We start from the raw sequence: 25,661 nt of genomic DNA on the forward strand, positions 1-25,661 counted from the left end.
GTGACCGTGACGTCAGTGTACCCGCGCCGCAGGCCGGACACCCTGGTCTGCCTCGGCTCAGCCCTGCGCACCGCGCTGTCGGGCCGTCCGGCGGCTGTTTCTGCGGCCTCCCTGGGCCTGGAGCAGTCGTCAGCATGTACCACAACAGCAGCCAGAGGCGGCACTGGACCTTCGCTAGCGAGGAGCAGCTGGCGCGGCTGCGCGCCGACGCCAACCGCAAATTCAAATGCAAAGCGGTGGCGAACGGGAAGGTGAGCACTCCGTCGGCCGCCCCGACCTCCGGATCTGGAAAGTCTCGAACCGCTGCAGACACCCCGCCGCCCCTCCCCGGGGCTCCTCGCGCACTTCCGCCTCTCCCCTCTCCGGGCGCGCGGGTATCTATTTAAACAGGTGGTAGGCCCGGAGACAAAGCCACGCCCCGTGGCTGAGTGGCAGGCAGGTGACCAGTCGCGTGGCAAAGAGACTTGCAAGATGTCCACGTGGTGCGGGACCTGGGCCGTTCGCTCGTCGAGACGGCGTGTTGGGGAAGGCTTCTTTAGTGACTGATGTAGAGAAGACGGCAAAGGCACTACAAGCCGGCCGAGCCGCCAGTGCAGAGCGGGAGCTCCGAAGTCGCAGGGCTGGTTCCAGGAACGCTATGGGTCCTGTGTGAGCATTTGTGCAGGAAAGGCTGAAGAAAGCAGGGAGTTTGTCGGCGGAAATAAAAGGAGTTTGAACTTTGTGATGAAGGGGCGGGGAACCTTTGTAAGATTTTAAATGGCAAATTAAGCTTGTATTCTGTACTAGAAAGCTCTCTGGCGTCCTGGTGGTGGATGAATCGGGCGGGGCAGGATGGAGATCGGGTGACGAGAGAGCTAGCATACACCAATTGATTTAAGAAGGTGTGGATTATGGCTTGCCAGCAAAGTCCTCCCTGCGATTAGCCCCCACACACTTCTGTTGAATCTTTCCCCACAAGCTCCAACTCCCATCCTAACACAGGCTTCCCTGTAGTAGGTATTCCATGTCTCAGACCTATTGTAACTGAGATACTGTCGACTTACCTTTGTCACGTCTTTCGTATCACTTTATTTTGGGGCTGCTCAAGCTAGTACATACTGTGCTGTTTGCGAGGCACTATTCTAAGCATTTGGCAAGTATTAGCCCTTTTAATCCTCACACCTACCTGCTGAGGTACATAGGTATTTTCCTGACTTTATAGCTGAGGAAACTGCAGTACAGAGAGTATGAGTAACTTCTCATGGCTATATTGCTAATAAGTGGCAGAGCCAGGATTTGAACCCAGTCTAGTTCTAGCATTCCCGCCCTAAAACACAATTACCTGCTGTTTCTATAAATTAACACTTGTATTAGTTTCCTAGGGCTGCCATTAAAAAAAAAAAAGACAGAAACTAGGTGGCTTAAAACAACAGAAATTTACTGTTTCACAGTTCTGGAGGCTAGAAGTCTGAGATACGGTGTGAGCCCGTTGGTGCTCTCTGCCGCTTCTAGGAGAAGATTCTCCCTTTCTTTCCCAGCTTCTGGTAACCCCAGGTGTTCCTTTGCTTGTGGTACCATAACCCCAATCTCTACCTTCATCTTTCCATAGTGTTCTTCCTGTGTTTCCTTATCTCCACATGTTCTTATAAGAATACCAGTCATATTAGATTAGGAGCCACTTTACTACAGTAAGACCTTAACTTACCTAATAACATCTGAAGAGAACATATTTCCAAATAAGGTCACATTCTGAGGTACAGGCATACCTTGTTTTATTGAGCTTCACTTCATTGTGCTTCACAGATGTTGCATTTTTTTTACAAATTGAAGGCAAGACCCTCCACCTGCAAAAAGATTACTATTTGCTTTATTGCGGTGGTCTGGAACTGAACCCACAGTATCTCAGAGGTATTCCTGTAGTGGGGGGTTAGGATTTCAATGTATCTTTTATTTTGGTTGTCGTAATTAAACCAGTAACAGCACCTAAAGGATATTTGTTGTAAAATTGAATGTAGTCTGTTCTATAAGAGAGTTTACCAAGATAGATGAGAGGTAATATCAAAGCGAGAATTATCCTTGACACTTGATTTTTTTTTATCTCAACCTGTGTGACTTAATGATTGACTGAGATAGTGGTCTTGAAAACTCTCCAACTATTAACAGTGTTTACCTTGTTTTGATTTCTAAATCATGACATTATACCTGTGAGTATATATGCACACTCCGTCAGGATTGCTTATACTTTAATGAAGCAAACGTCCAGCTGACATTCTGCGAAACTGTGAAATGATGGTCTAGTTTTAGTTTATTAAGTATTTTCCTAAAGCTGTTTTATGTAATATGTAGCAGTTCTGTAAAGAGAAAGTGATGCGTGGTGTATTTCCCCTTGGCTGGAGGTATAAAAGTAATCTAGACAGAGAAAAAGATTTTAAAATGATTTAAGTTACTGAACTTTTGTTGTGAATTTTGATCTAAAGGTTCTTCCAAATGATCCAGTCTTTCTTGAGCCTCATGAAGAAATGACTCTCTGCAAATACTACGAGAAAAGATTATTGGAATTTTGTTCAGTGTTTAAACCAGCCATGCCGAGGTCTGTGGTGGTAAGTTACGGTAGTGATGAAGTACAATACTCTTCAGCTGACTTCTGATACAGGACCTCTTCTAAATTTGTAACTCTTTCCTGTGTCCACTTCATTCAGGAATGCAGCTTAGTTACGTAAATATATAATTTCTGTATTTTAAGTTTTTGTCATATATTATTTTTCAATAACTGTCTTAAATCATGAATTCCTATATCTTATAAAGTATTTCAAGGCTCATTTCATAGTCAGAAGAATTTTGAGGTCTGCTAGGTATGCCATGACATCCTTGTTTTATACTGAAAGAAAAAAATTAAATTACCGTATTTTTCAGGCTATAAGACGCATTTTCCCCCCAAATTCGGGAGGAAAATGGGGGTGCATCTTATGGTCCAAATGTCGCTGGAGAAAGGGGAGGCGGTGGTGGGGTGGGGTTTTTTTTTCCTATTTTCCTCCTCTAAAACCTAGGTACGTCTTATGGTCCAGTGTGTCTTATAGTCTAAAAAAATACGGTACTTTTTCTCCAGGTTCTCAGTTAATGAGTAGAACTGGGACCAGAACATAGAGTAGTGCTTTTTCATCTGTATCACACACATTTGAAATAATGCATTCATTCATCATTTGTAATCATACGTTCCAGCTAAAGCCAAAAGGAATTTTTAAACCTGATTCGTAGAAGCTGGAGATTTTCATTGGATAAAATAATGTCTTGTGATTGTTTTAGATACGTGGTTCTGAGGACCCCGTGGGTGGGTGGGTGCGTGTGTGCATGTGTGTGCGCATGTGTGTGTTTACTGTGCTGGGACAATGGTGAGGAGAAAGAAGTAGTTAGAATTTTTTGGCTCCTGGGATTTACGTACATAGTCCCTGTAGTTGTCCCTATTGTGTGAATTCTTGTTTAGCAAAGATAAGCTGAGATTAAAAAGCTGAAAGATACAGAAGAGGGAGAAAAGAGTGTAAAATATTTTCTCCTTATCTCACAGACTTGTTTTGAAGATCAAATATGAAAGTATCTTAATTGAAGGTCTGTCTTAAGTTGTTAAGTCATACAGAGTGAGTAACTTAGTTCACAGCAGGGAATAACCCCCTTGGAAATAATCTCCATTTTTATAGTTGAAAAAAATTGGAGTTTGTTGAAAATATTGAATCCAAAAGTATTCATAGTGTCTTCTTAGCTTACCAGACCTGCATCTGAAAGATCAAAGATTCAGGAAGAATTTTAGGTACACTTTATTAATTTGTATCTCCAGATTTAGTACTCTTCTGATAAAAGAACTATAACCTAAAGTAGTAGGTTTAAGTGATCTTTTCAGATGCAGAAACTGAATCCTTAATGGAATTTGTCTTTATACTACGTGCTTATTTATAATTTTTTTTTGTTTCACATAAAATGACATAAAATATTTAAAAGGAAGTATTCTTTTTATAAATCATGAAATAGATAAATTTATTTTATTCGTTCTAGCCAAATGACATAGTGGTTAAAAGTACAGGCAGTTCACCCTGACTGATGTGGCTCAGTTGGTTGGGCAGTGCTCCACAGAGCAAAAGGTCGCCAGTTCGATTCCTGGTCAGGGCATATGCTAGGTTGTGGGTTTGGTCTCAGGTCGGGATCGTATGCTCTATCTCAATCTCTCTCTCTCTCTCCACCTCTCTAATAAATAAGTTATTTTTTTAAAAAAGTACAGGCAATTTTTTGTTGAGTTCAGTCCTTATTAAGATGTATGACCTTGAACAAGTCAGTTAATTTCATTGCTACTCAGTCTTTTTCTTTGTAAAGTTAAAGTTAAGATGTCAGTGTTTCATCAGCTGTTTTAAGGATTGAAATGAGATGGTAATTTTGTGGTTGGCACAGAGCCTGGCACATGGGATGCAGTCAGTAAGCAGTAGGTGCTGCTTCCACTGTTTGGTTTGGCAGCAGTGATCGTGGTTAATATCACAGATCTGAAGTGGGTTTAGGGAGAAGGCTGATTGCCCCAACTGTTATACTCAATATTTTTACAAGATTGAGTGGTTAAGCTGTGAACATTTGTATTTTTCCTCCTTAAATTTTTCTAATTTGGTCCACTTTTGATATTCTGAGTTCTAAAATAAACACAACATTTTTTTAGTAAGTTAATAACCACAGAAAGGATAACCCAAGGTGGGTAGGGAAAGGCAGCAAAGGGTCTTTTGGCTGTGATGTTTCTGCAGTATTTCATCACAGTTTATTTTGATAAAGAAGAATTAAGTTTTGGTATTTTGTATGAATAACATTTTCAAAGAAACTTTATTTATTGGGATAACATTGGTTAAGAAGATCATATAGGTTTCAGGTGTACATTTCTATGATATATGTATGATCTGTAAGTTGCATTGTGTGCCCACCGCCCGAAGTCAAATCATCTTCCATCACCATATATTTGGTCCCCTTTACCACCCCCCCTTCTCGTAACCACTCTGCTGTTGTCATTGTCTGAGTTTCAGTTTTATATCCCATATATGAGTGGAATTGTATGGTTCTTAGCGTTTTCTGACTGACTCGTTTTGCTTAGCATCATATTTTCAAGGTCTGTCATGTTGTTGCAAATGGTAATATTTCATGCTTTCTTACGGCTGAGTAGTATTCCGTTATAGATGTGTACCTCATCTTCTTTATCCAGTCCTTTACTGAAGGACACTGGTGTTTTCATATCCTGGCCACCATGGATAATGCTGCAGTGAGCATAGGGGTACATATATCTTTGGAAATAAATTTTTTTGAAGGAACTTTTGATAAATAAGTTTTAGTTTTTAAATTAAATTTAAAATGTATGTGTGAATAGATTCTAATATATATATATATATATATATATTTTTTAACCTTAGGGTACAGCTTGCATGTATTTCAAGCGTTTTTATCTTAATAACTCAGTAATGGAATATCACCCCCGGATAATAATGTGAGTATAAATCTAATTTATTGATTTTTATTTAAGAGGACATTCATACTACGTATGTGTGTGTGTGTGTGTGTGTGTGTGTGTGTGTGTGTGAAAATGACCTCCAGACTTGCATTCTATTCTGAACTTAAGATCCCTGAATATACTCCTTACATATCTGTAATACTTCCCTGTAATACTAATGGCATCTGAACTTTAACTTGTACAAATTCAAATAGTGTTTTTTTTAAGCTAGCTTCCCTAATGCCCTTTTCTTCTCCCAGTTGCTGAGTGAGGATCACTAGTGGTACCTCCTCTCCTACAACCAGCCAGTTTACAAATCCTATAGGTCCATATCCATGTCAATTGAACAAAGGTCTTTGTGTTTCTGCCCTCTGCTGAGCACTCTGCTTATCATTGAAGATAAAATTGAAAATAGTCGGAGGCTTATTGAAGAGCTTACTGTCAATCACATTGTCCCTGTTTGTTTTTTCCACTTTTCATTCCCATTTCTACCAATTTTGGTCAAGTCCTTGTTACTTCCAATCTGGATTTTTGTACTAATTTTATTACTAGCATCTCATTCTGAAATTTAGGTAGTAGCGATGAGTTTCTTAGGTTTTTTTGTACATTAGTAATCCCCTATTCATGCCCTTGGAGACTTCCACTGATGGGTCTTCCACAAAGGTAGTTCTATAACCTATGTATATGGTACATAAGTGTGTACTGTTGCATTTTTTTTCCTCTTCCATCTATATTTCATGATTCAAAGTACTCCTATTCCTCAATTGTTTTGTTCTTCCAGATTTTAGGTTGAACATTGTGAAACTGCCATTAAGTCATTAATGTTGAATGCTGCTGCAGTATTACACGGTTCAACCTAATTTTATCGTCTCTTATGGATTAAAAGTTTGAACAGGAAACTAACTCTCTCTCTCTCTCTTTAAAAAATAACCTGTCATGTCTGTTATAGTCACTTGTGAAGACAGGTAATTTTAGAATGTACGTTTAGAAATAAAATATTTAGATATTTTTCAAAGTGTATATATATATCCCTATTTATGTGTGTATAAGAGAAAATTACTTCCTAGTAAAGGGTAATTTAGACTTGCATTCTATTCTGAATTTAAGATCCCTCATTATATTTCTTATATTTTCTACTAGGCTTACTTGTGCATTTTTGGCCTGCAAAGTAGATGAATTCAATGTATCTAGTCCCCAGTTTGTTGGAAATCTGCGGGAGAGTCCTCTTGGACAGGAGAAGGCACTTGAACAGATTTTGGAGTATGAACTGCTACTCATACAGCAACTGAATTTCCACCTTATTGTTCACAATCCTTATAGACCATTTGAGGGCTTTCTCATTGACCTAAAGGTAATTTTGTTGCTATAAAGTAAACTACTGGAGTGTACTCCTTTGCTGTCCTACTGTAACCAAAGGAATTCAAAATTATAACTTTTAATTATCTTAACTGTTACAACATGGTCTCAGCTAAAAGGAGCGCGGCCAGGTCCTCTGGGGCAATAATCCTATTTCAGTATGCAGCAGAAGTCCCTGGAGAGCTTGGTAACGCAGTGTTGGGCTGCAATTCCAGAGCTTCTGATTTAGTAGTTGGCAAATACTGATCCCGGGATCATAATGAGGACCACTGTGAGTTTAGAATAATGCTTTTAAAAACTTAAGATATCTCTTATAACTCTGAAGTATACTTCATAGATCTTAAAGAACCATTAAAAAATTCTTAATTTCAAACAAGAAGATTGCTAAGTGACTCCTAGTTTTAGTGCATTGTGAACTGGAATCAACATGTAGGCATAAAAAATGTAAGTAAATAAAAATCGGCAAAAGCAGCTTTTAAGTTATTTTGTTTTGACCCTGAAAAAGGACTTGGATTATCTTAGTAAAGTCAAACAGGAATCAGAAACTGGTTCGGTCATCTCAATTGAAAGGTGAAACTTGGGTACCTTCTGTATGCCAAACATTGTGCTTGATCGCAACGCCAGGAACAAAACAGGACCAGCTCCAGCTTTTCTACACCTAGTCTAATGGGAAAGAGGATCATTTACTTGGATGCTCAGGGTTATAGAGAGGGAAGTACAGGATACTTTAGAAGGAGGTAGCAGATTGAAGGGAAGGGAAGACAGTTTTGAGGTGTCCTTTAAAGTGAAATTCATACCAAGAGTAGGAATTTGGTGGTGAAAGCACCCCAGTAGGACTTCTGGTCAAAGGCCCAGATTCAAGAACAATGGTGCACTAAAGAACCTAAATAGCTTAGAAATGGAGGGAAGACTGCCACAGAGTACTGCCCGAGTGGAAAGCAGCACCTAGACTGTGGAGGTGATGTTACGGATTTTGAATAGAGCAGTGGTAAGCCAACAAAAGGTTTAAATCTGGAGAGTGGCAAATTAGGTTTACACCTTTAAAAAAGTGTTTTCAAGCTCACGCATCAGTCTCCATCAAATGTTTATTGCACGTCTGTATGTGTCATGATGACGTGGAGAATGGACACAAGGATACCAGTTACTATGCTGTGAGTTTCACTTGCGTAGTAGCAGGGGGCCCAGAGGAGCTTCTTGGACTTAAGAGCTAGTAGGCAGCATCAGTAGAGCTTGAGCTTTCACTGCAAATAGAGAGTGAGGATGGGGAGGAGCCTTTGGGTTTCTGGCCTGAGCACATGGTGGTGTACTTTCTGAAACGGGAAGTACTGGCACAAGAGAAATTGTGGATTCCCATGGATGGTGGAGGGGGAGAGGGTTGATGAATTTGGTTTGGAACCTGGTAAACTTTCATTGCCTGCAACACATCCAGATGGGTAGTCATTTGTATCTGGAGGTCAGAGAAGATGGCTACGTGTAGGTATCATCGCCCCAGGAAAATTTAAAGTGGCTTGGCCATGAGGACTGTTGAAAGAGTAGGGGGAGAAATATAAGAATCTAGTAAGCAAGGTGAAGAACATCCAGAGAGGTAGGACTTTCTAAAGAAGTGGAGTAGAAAACTTAGAAGAGCACAGGCAACTAACTCCCCACTCCCACTCAGAATTGAGGTAGAGTAAAAGTAGATGGATAACATTTGCTGGATTTAGTGCCAGAAAGGTCATTTGTGAGCTTGGTAAAATTAGTCTCTGTGGAGTGTGAAGGAAGATTAGAGCCATTTGGGGAATAAACAGAAGTGAGGAAACATATATATGTAACTTGGATTACACAGCTTATCTTTGAAATGGAAAAAGATGGGATTATTGAGAAGATGGAACTGCTAGAAATAGAGAAAAGGGACTTTTGTGGAAGAAATTGATGTGGAGAGCTGGTGGTAAGAGAAAGCTTAAAGGGAAAAGTGGAAAATATGGAGCTCAAGTTTCTCTTTGGAGTAAGGTAGAAGGATTGCCTTGAGAATAACTACTTCTAAGGCAGGAAAAGAAAGCATGGGTGAAGATAGTGTTATGCCTGCAGATTTGGTGGTGGCAGGAAATAGAATGTTGTTCTTTGTTAGGAATAGAGATCATTTTCTGAGAGTGATGGAGTTTCTGAGCATTATTAAAGACATTGAGAGAGATGGAAATGTTTAACATAGTTACTGAAAAATAGAACAAATTTTCTATGAAACATTGTAGTGTTGAGAGGCCTACTTAGATCAGAGAACCTAATTTATAATAATAATACCAGACCTACTAGTTGTATTGTTTCCTCTAGCAGCACTCAGAAATCTGGGTATGGTGGCAAAGAAGGTTTGTTGAATTCACCTATTGTTGAAGTTTAGCCAGAAATGTGTGGGCAGCATATCAGGGCAGGGAGTTCAAGAGGGAAGTAAAGACCATAGGACACAGGTGAGTTGGAGCAAATGGAGGGATAAGGGACCAAAGGTTTTAAGGAGAAAGCCAAAGAATAGCTGTGAAATAATTGAGCAAATGTATTGGGAAAAGCAGCACTGTGGTCAGAGTGGAATGTCTGAATTTATGGTATCTGAGGCCAGGCATTCTGGGGTAATGACAAGACCTGCATGTGACTACACTGCACTGTATCAGACTGCATCTGATACTTTGTTTCAGATTATATTATGGAAAAGATTTCTTACTACTCCAGGACCTGAATGTGGATAGCTATACTAAATCCAAGGATTTAGGGCTCATCTTAAAGTGTAAGAATTGTCAGAAAATATGGGAACTTCCATATTTCTTAGGCATTATTATAAAAATAATTCTGTAATCAAACCAAGATTAATTTGCATTTGCTTCTCAAAAATAGACTTAAATAGAGGAATTTCAAATCAAAATGAGCATGTGCTTTGCTTCCTAAATGTTGTCTTACATCTATCTGAATCACCCGGATTGCCTGGATGTGTTTACCTGGGAGTGTGTATTTCTTAGCTTAGTTCAGATCCAGTGGAATTGCTAATAGCCTCCTTTCCCCTTACTCAAAGGGACAAAGAGAGGGATTACTGTAAATCAGAATAACCAAGTACTATGCTGGGAACTGGAGCTATACTATCTTAGAGTATATATTATATAGCGACTGCACTTTCAGTGCATTCTAATGGTGAGTACAGAATAATCTTACATGTAAAGACTGTTGTTGCTGTGGTGTAGAAAAGAAGTTATTTTTACAAAAGCACCCTGTGTTAAATACTTTGTGGTTAATACAGATATTTTAAACTGTTGTTACTCCATTAAACTCTCATAAGTAATAACATTTGCAAACTCTTTCTAGACCCGCTATCCCATATTGGAGAATCCAGAGACTTTGAGGAAAACAGCTGATGACTTTCTTAATAGAGTTGCATTGACGGATGCTTACCTTTTATACACACCTTCTCAGATCGCCCTGACGGCCATTTTATCTAGTGCATCCAGAGCAGGGATTACTGTGGAAAGGTACTGATTTGTGTTTTATCTCAGATCACTCAGTCCCTGAATTTATTTCCACCTAGAGTCTGGATATAAAGGACTATACTCACTTTTGTGAATATAGTCCTTTGTATCTCCTATGGCTGGAAAGGTTGGGGCAACAGAGGAAAGAAATAAAATCACCTTTTAAGGAAATCTTTAAAAATTGAGGATGATATTTTTGAGCTAAGAGGGTCTGTTCATGACTGAAGTAGAAGTAAATTAGTTGATCTTCAGAAACTGATGTGGTTATGACTATGGGCCAATTCAGAAGCTTTATGAACTGGTAAGCGACAGGAGTGCACAAGATCGTCTGCTTGTTTCATTCTCCTGCTATGGAGCTTGGGTGGCACCTGGAATTCAGTAAAGTTTTTATTGAATGAATAATGCTTTAGAGATTGTCCAAATGAATTGCAGTTCAGCTTTAAATGGTAACAGTTAACACACAAATACACATTGAGAATGAGGTTCTATGATAAGCACTTTACCTCAGTTTAATTCATTTGATTCTTACAGCAGTATGTTGAGTATAGATTAATTAAATATTATACCTGTATTATTTATATTTATTTATAACTTGAGCACAGTCTGGCAGCAAATTAGACTTTAAATTTTTATATTTAATTTCTTGAGACCTTTAAAGTCTGCTTGATTTTATTCCTTGAAATAGCTGAGGAAGTGTCCTACATGTTTGTCATCCCTCATCCCTAATGTCAAAACCCATTTGTGTGGGGGCAGCAAACAGGAGCAGATGTTATTTAGTCCATTCAACTTAATGGGAATATGTTTTCTCGTGAAATATCACTGTATATTGCCAATGATAGGGTGCTGCCCCAGACATCACTGGAGTGTACACCAGTAACCTGTGTACACCAGGTTACCTCTGCAAGACATGAACAGTTCCAATTTCAAGACAAATCCAAGATAAGGATTTGCAGGCTTGTATTTTGTTTAATTTCTGGTATGCCTCTACTCTACGAATAGGGCTAACCAATTGTATATAAAAATATACATTTAATCCCAAAATGATACCTATCTAATTTCTAAGCAAGCCTTTATTGAATGCCTTCTGTGTACCATGCACTGTATACACTTTAGGAATATAATATTAAGCTATAAATCCTTGCCCTAGTTGAAAAAGATAGCCATACAAATAATTGATATCAATGGAGTTTAGGTGTGAGGCTTCAACAATTCAAATAACAAATGTTTGATTAATCTGTTTAAGTATCATATGTATACAGTGTATATACAGATTATTCAGGGGTGAAATTTTTTCTTACAGGATTTTGTTGATGGTTTCCTTTTCTATGCAAAAACTTTTTAGTTTGAAGTAGTTCCATTTGTTTCTTTTTTCTTTTGTTTCCCTTGCCCAAGGAGATTTACTAAAAACAACGTATAAGAGTTTACTGGTGATGTTTTCATCTAGGAGTTTTATGGTTTTGGGTCTTACATTTTAGTCTAACTCATTTTGAGTTTATTGTATATGGTATAAGAAAGTGGTCTAGTTTTATTTTCTTTTGCATGTAATATCTGCCCAGTTTTCTCAACACCATTTATTGAAGAGACTCCTATTGTACTTGTCTCTTTTGTCATAGATTAATTGACCTACAGGCGTGGGCTTATTTCTGGACTGTCTGTTCTCTGTCATTGATCAACACGTCTGCTTTTGTGCCAGTACATTGCTGTTCTGATTATTATAGCCTTGTATCGTTTGATATCAGGTAGCATGCTACTTACAACTTTGTAATTCTTTGTCAAGATTATTTGGCTATTTGGGATTTTAAGTAGAATTATATGAATTAAAGATTAATTTGGAAGATTGTATGTTTCTAGGAGTTTATTCATTTCTTCAAGGTTGTCCAATTTGTTGGCATATAATTGTAATAATTTCTTATAATCATGTATTTCTGTGCTATCAGTCATCACTTTCATTTCTGATTTTATTCGGTTTTCTTCTTGATGAGTCTGGTTAAAGGTTTATCAATTTTCATTAAAGAAAACAGCTCTTGGTTTTATTGATCTTTTATCTATTTTTAGACTCTATTTTACTTCGGCTCTGATCTTTATTTCCTTCTACTCTCTTTGGGCTTTGTTTTTCTTTTTCTGGTTCATTTAGGTGCAAGGTTGTATTGTTTGAGATTTACTTCTTTCTTCAGGTATGCCTGTATTACTATGGATTTCCCTCTTAGAACTGTATTCCATAGATTTTGGGTTGTTACATTTTCATTTTGTTTCAAAATATCTTTTGATTTTTTCCTTGACCTCATCGTTAACCCCTTCATTGTTTAGTAACTTGTTATTTAGCATCCATGTGTTTGTTTTTCAGTTTTCTTCTTGTAATTGATTTCTAGTTTCATAACACAATGATTAAGATGCTTGATAAAATTTCAGTCTTCTTAAATTTTTTAAGACTTTCTTTGTGGCCTAACATGTCATTGATCCTGGGAAATGTTTCAGTTGTACTTGAAAAGAATACATATTCTGCTTCTTTTGAGTGAAATGTTCTAAAAATATCAAATACAGTGGTACCTTGGTACTGGTCCATTAACTTGTTCCTGAACTTCTGGCAAGTGCCAAAGCCCACGAATACCAAGCAAACCACGAATGATGAAGCGTTTTCTCTTGTGGGGCAGTGCCATGACTCAGACAAGTTCTAGCCAGTGTGAGGAGTCCTGAGTGAGTGCCAAGTGCTGAAACTTTTTTTTTTATCCAAATGCAAGAAGTACAGGGTTTGGCGAGTTCTGAAGCCCATGGGTACTGAGGTGTGGCTCTGCATGCATCTGGTCTAATATTTCATTTAAGCTCACTCTTTCCTTGTGGATTTTCTGCCTGGATAATCTATCTGTTGATATTAATGAGTGGTTAAATTTCCCTACTTCCCTACAGTAGTACTAGTGTTTATTTACCCCTTTATGTCCATCAGTATTTGCGTTTAAAAATTTTTTTTTAAAGATTTTATTTTTGTAGAGGGGAAGGGAGGGAGAGAGAGAGAGAAACATTGATGTGTGAGAGATACATCCATCCATTGCCTCTTGCACACTCCCCACTAAGGACCCCCCCACAACCCAGTCATCAAGTGTCCTGACTGGACATTGAATATGGCAGCCTTTTCGGTTGCAGGCCGGAGCTCAGTCCACTGAGCCACACCTGCCAGGGCAATACTTGCTTTATATGTTTAGATGCTCCTACATTGGGTATATAAATTTTTACAATGGTTACTATATGTCTTTTGTTGGATTGTTGCCTTTATCATTATGAAATGTCCTTCTTCGTCTCATGTTATATATAGCCTTTGTTTTAAAGTCTATTTTGTCTAATATAAATATTGCTACCCCACCTTTTTGTTTGTTTCCATTTGCACAAACTGTCTTTACCCATCCCTTTACTTTAGTCTGTGTGAGTCTTTCAGGTGAAGTGGGTCTCTTGTAGACAGTGTATGTACATGTCCTGTTTTCTAATCCATTCAACCACTCCAAATGATTGGAGCATTTGTTCCATGTACAGTTAAAGTAATTATTGATAAATATGTAGTTATTACCATTTTATTGTTTTCTGATTGTTTTTGTAGTATTCCTCCTTTCTTGTCCTCTTGCTCTCTTATGTGTTGATGATTTTCTGTAGTTTTGTGTTAGATTCTTTTTGCTTCATTTCTTATATATCTCTTGTAGATTTTTGATTTGTGGTTACCATGTGCCTCATGTACACCAACCGGTGTTTATAGCAGTCTATTTTAAGTTATGGTTGCCTAAGTTTGAACACAATCTATAAACACTCCCACTTTAACTCACTCCTTCCATATATATAATATAAAATATATATATATATATTTGGTTTTTTAATTGATTTTGAGAAAGAGGAAAACATTGAGTTGTTGTTACACTTATTTAAGCATTCATTGGTTGATTCTTGCATATGCCCTGACCATGAATTGAACCCACAACCTTGGTGTTTCAGGACAACACTCTAACCAACTGAACTACCTGGCCGGCCAGGGCTCATGTTTGGGTTTGTCATTATTTTTTACTACTTTTATGTGTGTCTGTTAATGTGTATTCTTTGATTTCCTGCTATAATTACACATGATCTTACTACTTTTGTCTTTTAACCTTCATGCTAGGTTTTTATTTGGTTGATCCACTGCTTTCATTGTGCTTGTCTTTGTCAGTTAGAGTTTTTTTTCTTTGCTATATTTTCTTATTCACATTTTTTACTCTTTCTTAAAGAATTCCCTTTAACATTCCTTGTAATACTGGTTTAGTGTTGACGAACTCCTTTAGCTTTATCTTGTCTGGAAAACTCTGTCTTTTCTTCAAGTGGAGTAATATTGGTTGTAAGTCCTTGCTTTTAATCATTTTGAATTATTTTTTGCCAATCCCTCTGGCCTGCGGAGTTTTTGTTGGGAAATAGGCTGACAACCTTGTGGGAGCTCTCTTATACATGACTATCTGCTTTTCTCTTGTTACTTTTAAGATTCTCTATGTCTTTTTTACTTTGAGCATTTTAATTATGATTTTTCTTGATGTGGGTCTCTTTGAGTTCATCTTGTTTGGTTCTCTGTGCACTTCTGGATTTGTATGTTTCTTACCTTCACCAGGTTTGAAAGTTTTCCGTCATCATTTCTTCAAATAGGTTCTCAATCCCTTGCTCTTACTTTTCTCGTTCTGGTACCCTGATAATGCAAGCAGTGTAAGCTTGGTGTTGATCCAGAAGTTCCTTAAACTATCCTCACTTTAAATTTTTTTTTTTCTTTTTGCTGTTCTCATTGGGTGTTTTTTTGCCACCTACTCTTCCAGATCACTGATTTGATCCTTTGCTTTATCTGATCTGTTGTTGATTCCATCAAATGAATTTTTTACTTCTGTTACTGTATTCTGAATTTCTGACTAGTTCTCTTTTATGGTTTCTCTTTGTGTATCTTTTTTCATCCCTTTACTTTTAGTCTATACGTACCTTTCAATCTGAAGTAAGTCTCTTGTAGACAGCACATGTAAGGGTCTAGTTTTCATAACCATTCAGCCATCCATTCAGTCTTTTGATTGAAGCATTTAAAGTAATTATTCATAGATACGTATTTATTACCATTTCTTATTTTTTATCTCCTTCTTAAAGAAAGACCCTTTAACATTTCTTGTAATACTGGTTTGGTCATGATGAACTTTAGCTTTTTCTTGTCTGGGAAGATCTTTATCTGTCCTTCCATTCTAAATATAGTTTTACTGGGCAGAATAATGTTGGTTGTAGGTCCTTGCTTTTCTTCACTTTGAAAAATGTGTGTCAGTCCCTTCTGGCCTGCAAAAGTTTCTGTTGAGAAATTGGCTGCCAGTCTGAGGGAGCTCCCTTGTAGGTCACTAACTGCTTTCCTCTTGCTGCTTTTAAGATTCTCTCTTTGTCTTTAACCCTTTGCATTTTAATTGTAATGTGTCTTAATGTGGGCCTCTTTGGGTTCATCTTGTGTGGGACTCTGCACTTCCTGGACTTTGTGGGTTTTTTTTTTCCCTTCACCAGGTTAGGGAAGTTTTCAGTGATTATTTCTTTAAATAGATTCTCAGTCCCATGCTCTCTCTTTTCTCTTCTGGTACCCCTAAGATGCAGATTTTGTTACACTTGATGTTGTCCCAAAGGTCCTTTAAACTTTCCTGTCATTTTTTTAAATTCTTTTTCCTTTCCACTGCTCTGAATGTATTTCTGCTACCTTGTCTTCCCAGTCGTTGATTCGATCCTCTGCTATGTCTGATTTGCTGTTGATTCCTTCTAGTATATTCTTCATTTCAGTTGTATTCTTCATTTATGACTGTCTCTTTTTTTATCATTTCTATATACTTCCTTATTTTGTTGAAGTTCTCAATGTGTTCCTTGGATATCTTTATTACCGTTGTTTTGAACTCTGTATCTGGTAGTTTGATTGCCTTCATTTCATTTAACTCCTTTTTCTGGAGATTTCTGTTCTTTTATTTGGGACATATTTCTTTGTCTTGCCATTTTGGCTGCCTGTCTGTGTTTCAGTGAACTTAGGTAGATATGCATGCAATGCCTTCCAGTGTTGGTATGGTGGCCTTAAGTAGTAGGTGTCCTGTAGGGCCCAGTTGCTCAGCCTATCAAGTCACCTGAGCTGGGCACTCCAGGTGTTCCCCCCGCCTCCTGTGTGAGCTCTGTGTACCCTCCTGTTGAGCCGTGATTGCTGTTTGTGAATGGGAGGGACTGACAACTAGAGTGGTGGAGCTGCTGTAAGGGCTGACCCTACAGAGAAGAAATTGCTTCAGCATGGCTCTGGTTGCGGCCGAGTCTGCCCCTTGAGTGTGTCACTCATGGAGTAGCGGGTGGTCCTCCATCATGGTCTGAAGCTGGCTACTGTATGCACTGCCTCTGGGGCCCTCCCAAGAGGTGCAGACCAAGGTAAGCCACCATCTGTGCTCTTCCCGGGGCCACCCAGCATGGGCTACAAAGTGACTTGCAGATGGCTGCTACTTGAGCAGGGCTGGAGGTGCCCAGGAGAGGCCAGACTGTGAATTGAGTTCTGCTGTCACTGGTGTCAAGCCTGCAGCTGCTTAGCAGGAGGTATGTGGCACACTGAGGCCAGATGTTGCTTGTTTGGGGTTTGTGAACCTTGAGAGAATATAGGAAAGTCCACAGCATGAACCAAAACAGAATGTTTATATGGATAACCCACTGGAAGTGTCTTGGTGGGCCCACAAGTTGGGTGGGGTGGGGGTCTCAGGAAATTTCAAGGGTAGGGTGGACAGTGTTAGGTTGATGTTATACTCAGATCTTAGCTTATCTGAATCTCCAAAGGGAGGGCTCAGCAAAGGAACAATGGCCTCTGCCAGCACTTCTGTCTGGGAAAGAGCTGCTCCTCCAGCCCTCATCCCAAAGCCAGACATTTCCTCCCTGAATGTCTCCGGTGCCTTTCGAGCTGCTCTACCAGCACTGGGGCTCAGAGTGAGTCTGAGTAAGTCCATGCATAAGGCCCCTTACGAGGATCACCTGGATTCCAGAAGTCCTCCATTTTACTCAGCTGTAATCTGTTAGTTTTCACAGCCAGAATTTATGGGCTCTTCCCTTTTTAGCACTAGAACCCTGGGCTAGGGATCCTCTTGGGCTGGAACGACTCATTCCTCAGGGGGGGGGACCACCATAGCTGAAGTATCCCTTGTGATTTTTAACCACCATATGTGGGTGTGGGACCAGCCCGTTCTGCATCTCCACCCCTTCTGCTTGTCTCATAGTGGCTTCTTTATATCCTTATCTATAGGACTTATATTCAGCTAGATTTCATACGGTTCCCAATGATGGTGGTTCTGTGTTTGTCATTTTTATGTAGTTGTGGGAGGATGCAAGTACTGTGTTTACTTATTCCTCCATCTTGAATGGAAGCCTCCCTTCTATTTCTTAATCTCCACACATGGGTGATGGACCAGCCCATTTTGTGCCTCTGCCCCCTTTACCAGTCTTGACGTGGCTTCCTTTCTATCCTTGGTTATAGCAGTTCTGTTCACCTAGTTTTCAGATGGTTTTCTATGATGGCTCTATAATTTTGTTGTAGTTTTGATATAGTCGTTGGAGGAGGCAAGCACACTGTCAACCTACTCCACCATCCTGAGTGGAGGAGAGTAGGATGTTGCTTTTACATCATTGCTGATTTTGAAAAGGGAAAGCCCTTGTGCTGTTGTGATATTCTGGATGATGCTCTAGATTATTAGTCATAGGATGTTCTGTTGTTAGTTCTGGGGTTTCTTCTTTTTCATAGAATTTAAAGTTTTATTTGTTTCCTCATTTGATTTCTTTTAGATATTCATGCTTGCCTGTTGGGTTTTTTAAAAATCAAAATATTAAAATATAATTGAGGATTAAGATTAAAAGTTGCTAACTTGAAAATGTTTCACAGAGTTAAAGAATGTGGGAATCTAACTCTTAGAACCATATGCATTACTTTTATGCTTAAAAAGGAGTTTTAGGGAAAAAAGGGGAAAAGAAAAATGAATTGTTATTTTGAATTACTAATAACCAGAAATATATTAGTTGTTAAGGGAGTTATTGATTTCCATATCTGAAGTTAATTCCCACAGTAAATAATGAAGATCTGTTAGTTGTTTAAAAACATAGCAGCATAATTTCTTAAAGAACTGCCTTTCTATTTCTGTAACTTTATTTCACCCAAGAGAAAAATTTTTTTTTCTTGCATTCATGTTTGAAATATTACTTAATGCCTTGAGAATCTATTCACTTGGGCTGCTATCAATTATAATCAAGTTTAGGTACATAAAACCTCAGAATAAACATTTCAGTATAAAAATGATACTTTCATCCTACTGTCATTGGTTCTGAGAATTGAATAATTGGGCTTTAAATCCCTTTATGAAAAAGTATTAACACCTTTGTCTTGGACTCCATGCAAGTAAGATAGAATAGAATTGTAAAGCATGGGGAAGGGATGATACTCTTACTCATTTGAATAGCTGTTAGTCCCAAGAAGAATAACTGTAATTAACACAGACTTGGGATTACAGAGAGAGGAACCCTTACCAATGCCAGGCTCCTGCTCTGTTATTTTCCGCTTTGTGACTTTGGGCAAGTTACATGGTCATGACTTGTCTGTCCCTGGTACTCAGATTCCTCATCTGTAAAATGAGGTTCAGACTCATAAAGTTTATACATTAAACACTTACCATTAAAAGAAGTGACTGTTATTATTAATTTCATACCTCTAAAAGCTTATATATTACAGGTACTGAATGAACTTTGAACATTAAACATCTTTTAATTTAAGTTGTAAATCTGTAAGACCATTGAGAGCTATGGGTTGTAGTTTTGTAGAGTTCAAATTATTGTTTTTTTAATACTTTGTAAATCAATTAATTTTAAAATTGACCTGGGTGATGAAATGAACATGGAGGAGAATTTGTCAGGTTTTCTCAAGATGCTTTATGTCTCCAATATATTAAAACTTTCTTCCTTTTTTACCAGTTATTTATCAGAAACTCTGATGCTAAAAGAGAACAGAACTTGCTTGTCACAGTTACTAGATATAATGAAAAGTAAGTAAAAGAATACCTTACAAAATACTTTATAACTAAGCTACTTTGTAAAGTATCATCTTGATATTTAACTTGAGACAACAGATTGTTGTTTATACTTACTTTCATTGAATTATGGTATCTTGGGACCGTGAAGGGTACATTGGTGGGGAACAAACAGAAGGTACATGAAAAGACAGAATTTTTACACATATAGAACTTAAAAGTAAAAATATAATCGCATTCAGAAAGGCTTGAGTTTTAAAACAGGATTCTTTTAAAAGGTATACAAATATGTGATAGGCACTGGAAAAGATCTAAAGGCAACTAAATGTAAGTATATTATTTAAATTTGGAATATCTGTTTCATAGATAAATTAGCTTTAACTAGTTAACATGGGTCATTTGCTAATCATTTTATCAGTTAATATAAAAACTGTGGTTCTCAACTGGGTGCAATTTTTGCAGTACCTCTAGGTATTTTTGGCTGTCACAACATGGGAGTTGGTGGCGGCTGCTACCAGCATCTAGTGAGTGGTAGGAAGAATGTCACTAAATATCTTAAATTCACAGTATACCCTTGGCAGGCTGAAAAATGGCTCCCCAAAAGATATCCCTGGAACCTATAAATCTTACTTATATTGGGGGGGGGGCGGTTTGGAGATGTGATAAAGGATATCGAGAGGGGGAGATTATCGTGGATTAGCCAGGTAGGGCCTAAAAGCAATCACTGGGGCACTTACTACAGAGAGGCAGAGAGGGAGGTTTGACGCAGAGACTTGAAAACTGGACTGATAAGGCCATAAGCCAAGGGATGCTGGCTGCCCCCAGAAGCTAGAAAAAGGGAGGAATGATTCCCCACCCTAGGGCCTCCAGAGAGAAGGTGGCCAGGCCAGCATTTTGATTGTGGCTTAGTGAAATTGATTTCAGACTCCCGGGCTTCAGAACTAAGAGAGTACATTTCTGTTGTCTTGAGCCTTACTAAGTTTGTGGTAATTTTTAATAGTAGCCTCGGGAAAGTAACGTAGCCCCTTACAACAAAGAATTGTCCAGCCCAAACTGTCAGTAGTGCTGATGTTGAGAAACCCTGTGTTACAGGGTTTCTACTATTCTTCCCTGTCACGCAAAATGCTCATGGCTTCTTGGCCACTCTACAATAAAAAAATTGTGTTTATCCCCAGAACTTTTTGTGCCAGTGTTCTTGGTAATTAAATTTGTAGTTTAATTACATGCTGAATAAATCAGTAAGATACAAGATTGAAGATCTTGATCTTAGATGATAGTAGTGAGTGTAATTTTTATGTTTTCTAAGTTAAGATGCTTGAGGACATAGAAGCATCATTTCTTGACATTGGTTTGAAATGATCTTGAGGGCTTTCCCCTTTTCATTGAGTGATGTATTTGATTTATGAATCATAAAACTGTAGGTCTTCAGTTACACGACTTAGAGGGCTCACTTCTAAAGCTAACTGTGACTTGGCCATCGTTAATGAGGATCAATTTATTAGGTAGAATGGGCCTTAAAGATAACCTACTGTGATCATTTTGTAGCTGACAGTTTTATTACAGATTTCTTCTCAGTACCTTAATTTTACTCCACTTATTTTAATATAAGAATAGCTCTTGCTCAAATGCTCAGAGCTTTAACAATAATAAGGTATCTTATTCATAATTTTTCAGAACAAAGATACTGCCCTAAGAGTGTTGAGTCACAAGTGTTAGTTGAGTTGAAAACATTGCTTTATTTGCACTGTGAAGTAAGTCAGTGACATACTCATTTGGAGCACATGGCTGGCTAATAATAAGCCCTGGATCTGTCACCATTTGCCTGACAAATCCTGAGATTTATATTCTTTGGCTTATTGCCATTGAATAAACAGACAGTTCAGGTAGAGGATGTGAGTATGTTTCTGCAGGTATAGTCACTGACATAGTAGTTTGCTTTTAGCTTAAAAGGACATATTTTCTTGATGATATTTCATTGAATAGGTTCTATATTTTACTGAAGCAAAGAATCATTGATCGACACATTTTTACTAAGTATCCTCCCTTTATTGGGAATTATGTAATAATGGTTTCCTTTGTAACAAGAGATACACTCTTGACCCCACTATCTGTAGGAGAGAATGTTACAAATATGGTTGATGGCAGGGAACAGTGTGTTCACCAAATGATGTGAGCCCTATTGTAGGGATTTTTTAAAAGCCTTAAAACAGCAAAAAGTGACCACAGTAGGACTTGAAAAAAATACTGACTAGACTGTGGAGCATGCTTATCTTTATGCTATGTATATGGGCTAAGCAGCAGACAGCTCTGATTACTTGAGCTACAAGTATGGTGTTCATTGTATTACAAAGCAGAAGACAAATCCTGAAAAGGCGTTGAGTGTTTGTTACATAACAAGATGGGAAAATATTCAACCCCCTTATGAGAACAAGGCTCTTCATTATCTACTCTTTATAATTTCCTTTATATATTTATCCTGTATAAATCCTTTTTTTATCTTCACAATAGGCATGAGAAACTTGGTAAAAAAATATGAACCACCCAGACCTGAGGAAGTTGCTGTTCTGAAACAGAAGTTGGAGAGATGTCACTCTGCTGAGCTTGCTCTTAATGTAATTACGTAAGTAGCTGTAATAGTGTTGTTCAAAAATAGATATGGGATCCCTGCACCTCTTCTTGTCCTTTTAATTTTCGGATTCTTCACAGGTCTGATATCTAAGGAACAAGTGTACTGTTCCAGATTTATTTCTGTTATCTACTCTAGAGAAACTTGGCATATTTTCTTTCAGTGGTGAAATTTTACATTGAAGACAGAACCGATAGGAAAATGTGCTGTTTTTTGTTTGTTTTGCAGCCATAAGGAAAACCCATGTCTCACTGATTTGTAGGCTGAATGTAGAAATCACACATTCAGGATCTTCATGCTTTGCAGATTGAAGGATCTACTTAAACCTAATCTTTTAAGAGTTTAAAACAGTTGGAAATCTGGGCAGGTAATAGGGACAGTAAAACTGCAAACCATGGCTTAGCACTGAACTTACAATTAATTGGTGGATTTTACTCCTGGGTTTCATTGGTAAGTTACAGGAATGAAGGAGCAGTTACAGAGAAGTGAAGAATGTTGACTGGAATGAAAGTGCAGTAGTTCCCCTCTTATCCAATTTTGATTTCTGTGGTTTTTTCAATTGTGGTCTAAAAATATTAAATGGAAAATTCCAGAAATCATTAAAATGAAGTTGTGCACCATTCTTAGTGTGATGAAATTTTGTGGCATCCCACTCTGTCCCATGTGGGACGTGACTCATCCCTTTGTCCAGCATATCCAAACTGTACATGCAGTATAGTAAGATGATTTGAAACCACATAACATTACATGTTGTTATAACTGTTTTTATTTTATTGTTGTTAATCACTCTGCCTAATTTAGAAATTAAACTTTATCATAGGTTTTTATCAATAGAAAAACAGCATATAAGGGTTTGGTACTATCTGTGGTTTCAGTCATCCGCTGTCTTGGAATGTGTCCTCTGCAGGTAAGGGCGGACTACTGAATTACAGTACTGGTAACTTTCTCTTCATAGTGAATTGAAATGGACTCAAACCAGGGCTTGGCGTACTCTGTAGCCCATGGGCCAAATCCAGGCTACTCTGTTTTTAGAAATAGTTTTATTGGAATAACCACACCTATTAGTTTGCATATTGTCTATGGCTGTTCTCATACTACGGAAGAGCTGGGTAATTGTAACAGAAACTGACTGTTGTGGCCTACAAGGCCTAATATAATCATCTGGTCCTTCAACCAAAGTTTTTCCAACCTCCAGATTAGACCACGGCACTACTATTAGTCCTGCCCTTCTAGCTAGGTAATGGAGTGGGACATCACCCAAAATTCCTCTTCACCAGAGTTTACATCTTACTCAGACTACATTTCTGAGTACTTGAGGAGTGCTTCTCAAACTATAAAGGACTTTGTTTTTCAAGTTCACTTTACCTTTATAAAATATAACAAATTACTAGAAAATGAATAAAAGACATGCAATATAAGCTTAAACTTTATTAGATTCAACAGTTATAATTTACCACATTTCTGTAAAGTTTCTGAACACAGTTTCATTATGGACCACTTATAAGCACTACTTTAGGATAACGTGTTTTCCTTAGTCTTTAAATTCTTATATCATTATTATATAAGTAGTAACGATGTCATCATTATTAAAGTCAGTCAGCACAGGTATACTAAAGTTCTCTTTGACTAAAAACCCAAATCCTAGTTTCGTCCTCTGAAGTAACTTACCGTTTACCTTTGCCAACCTTTTCTCTGTGTCTATGTAGGAAATAACGGTTTTTTTTTTTCTTTTCATTAATGTTTTCATATATATTGTACAACATTTAATAGTATCAATCTTTAACTCATGTCTGTCTGGGTGAAAAAACATCGATCGTCTTTGTATTTTAACCTACATTTCCTTTATTACTGTGATTACTAGGCATTAATGTTTGTTTTACAGTCATTTGTCTGTCTTCTGTATTGCTTACTTAAAACCCTTGCCTAATTTTCTGGTGTTATTTTATTGATTTCTAGTTCTGTATTTTATATATTCATCTTTAATATATTACCTATTTCCTGTTGTTGTTTCACTTTGTGATATATAAGATTAGTCATTTCCTTCATGCTCTTATATCTAAATACCTTTTCTTAACCTAAATTAATCTATATTTTATTTTGCCTTTTCAGCTGTTTAAACCATTTAGAATTGTTTGTGAATGGTCTAAGGTAGAAATCTCATATTAATTTTATCAATAACCTTTTATATCATCCATTTTTTAATATTTCATAATTTTAAACTTATTTTAAATATTTATTACAGATTAAATTCTTAGGGTTTTTTTTACCTACCTGCTCTAATCATTTTAATCTGTTTAACTCTTCCAATACCATACTTTTAATTACCATAGGTTTTTACCATACTTTTAATTACCATAACTTTTATATATAATGTTTTGATGAGAACCGAGATGTCATCAGACATAGTCCCGACACTGTTCTTTTTCAGATTCCTTTTGCTAGTTTTGCATAATCTTTTCCAGGTCAGAGTTAGACTTGATAAGTTCCATTAAAAATTTTATTAGGATTTTAATTGGAATCACATTGATTTTAAAGTTGAATTTGAAAGATAGTCTTCATAATTATTATTCTCTTTCCATGTATCCAAGCCTTGTTCTTTGGTAGAGAGAGAATACTTCATATAGCCTTGCTAGTTTATTTTATAGTTATGTGGCCAGTTGCTAGATTGCTTATTGATGGTTGCCTAATTACAGGAAGAAAAGGAAAGGCTATGAAGATGATGATTATGTCTCAAAGAAGTCTAAACATGAGGAGGTATGTTCTCCAGAGGTAAATTAAGTTATTGCGCATTCTGGTAACCATACTATTAAGATTTTTCTTGTTCCAGAGTGCAAAAATTTATATACATCACATATATGGGTTTGAAAACCTTCATTTTTTTGCATCCTTCATGTACATGGCCCGTTACTACAGGGATTTTTTCCCTCACTTTTGTATTTGTTCTGAAGCAGAATACTTGATGAAGGATCCTTCCTATGGTCATAAAAAGCAGCAGAGGTAGACATACATGCTATAAGGTTTTGTTCTATTTTTCACTCTCCAATGATTCTCCTATTCTTAAAAAGATAGGTATACCTGGCAAGTCAGATATAAATGAATAATCAGAGGCTGAAGGTCACAACTATAACCTTTATTCCTGTCATTGGAGTAGTCTGGTGAGCCCAAGCCATTATTACAAGATTAAACAACTACACATTTTCCTGGTTTATGTAATCAGCATTGTAAAGTAAAAGGAGAATGTTTTCCTAAAGGGAGTCAAGGAGGTAAATAGTACTGGTTATGCTTCAGTACGATGATATCCTTACTGCATCTTCTTTCCTTCTTAGGAAGAATGGACTGATGATGACCTGGTAGACTCTCTCTGACTGTTTGAAATTGATCTGTCAATGCTTACAAATCAACAGAAGGATGAAGCACGTCGGCATTTAAATTTCTTTAAAAATGAAATAATGTGAAAGCATCAAAATACAGTAAACGTTTTTATTTATTTAGGGTATCTTTATATGAAATAAAACATCTTCCAAGGACCCAGAACAGCACCTGGCTTGGATAATCTGCCCCCGCATAACTAATATGAAATTTAGTCTTTCTATAGTAGCCAAACAAAAGCTGTAGTTTCTTTGCCTATGTTGTTTTAAACAAAATGCAGTAAGAAAACATCCCTTATGAGAAAATGCACC

At 37.6% G+C, this 25,661-nt stretch overlaps 1 protein-coding gene across 2 annotated transcripts; it reads left to right on the top strand.

Annotated features, from left to right (window-relative positions):
• On the top strand, nucleotides 1–25,467 carry CCNH (cyclin H). 2 transcript variants are annotated; one of them, XM_024563616.4, is made up of 9 exons: nucleotides 1–251; nucleotides 2,457–2,579; nucleotides 5,406–5,479; nucleotides 6,623–6,833; nucleotides 10,160–10,323; nucleotides 19,300–19,370; nucleotides 21,864–21,975; nucleotides 24,675–24,735; nucleotides 25,308–25,467. In XM_024563616.4, exons 1-9 carry the CDS (start codon nucleotides 135–137, stop codon nucleotides 25,344–25,346), a joined length of 972 nt encoding a protein of 323 aa, XP_024419384.1. In that variant the 5' UTR covers nucleotides 1–134; the 3' UTR covers nucleotides 25,347–25,467. The 2 variants fall into 2 exon arrangements, with proteins under 2 accessions (XP_024419384.1, XP_053768032.1); XM_053912057.2 differs by lacking the exon at nucleotides 1–251 and adding an exon at nucleotides 337–744.
• Nucleotides 25,468–25,661: the final 194 nt, after the last annotated feature.

This window comes from Desmodus rotundus, chromosome 1 (assembly GCF_022682495.2).
Source record: "Desmodus rotundus isolate HL8 chromosome 1, HLdesRot8A.1, whole genome shotgun sequence".
In the NCBI taxonomy this organism is placed as follows: domain Eukaryota; kingdom Metazoa; phylum Chordata; class Mammalia; order Chiroptera; family Phyllostomidae; genus Desmodus; species Desmodus rotundus.

Excerpts from the sequence above, each read along its gene's own strand:
- CCNH (XM_024563616.4), top strand. The coding sequence starts at position 135 with ATGTACCACAACAGCAGCCAGAGGCGGCACTGGACCTTCGCTAGCGAG. Across the intron at positions 5,480-6,622 it reads TATCACCCCCGGATAATAAT|GCTTACTTGTGCATTTTTGG; the intron begins GTGAGTATAAAT and ends ATTTTCTACTAG. Across the intron at positions 6,834-10,159 it reads GCTTTCTCATTGACCTAAAG|ACCCGCTATCCCATATTGGA; the intron begins GTAATTTTGTTG and ends AACTCTTTCTAG.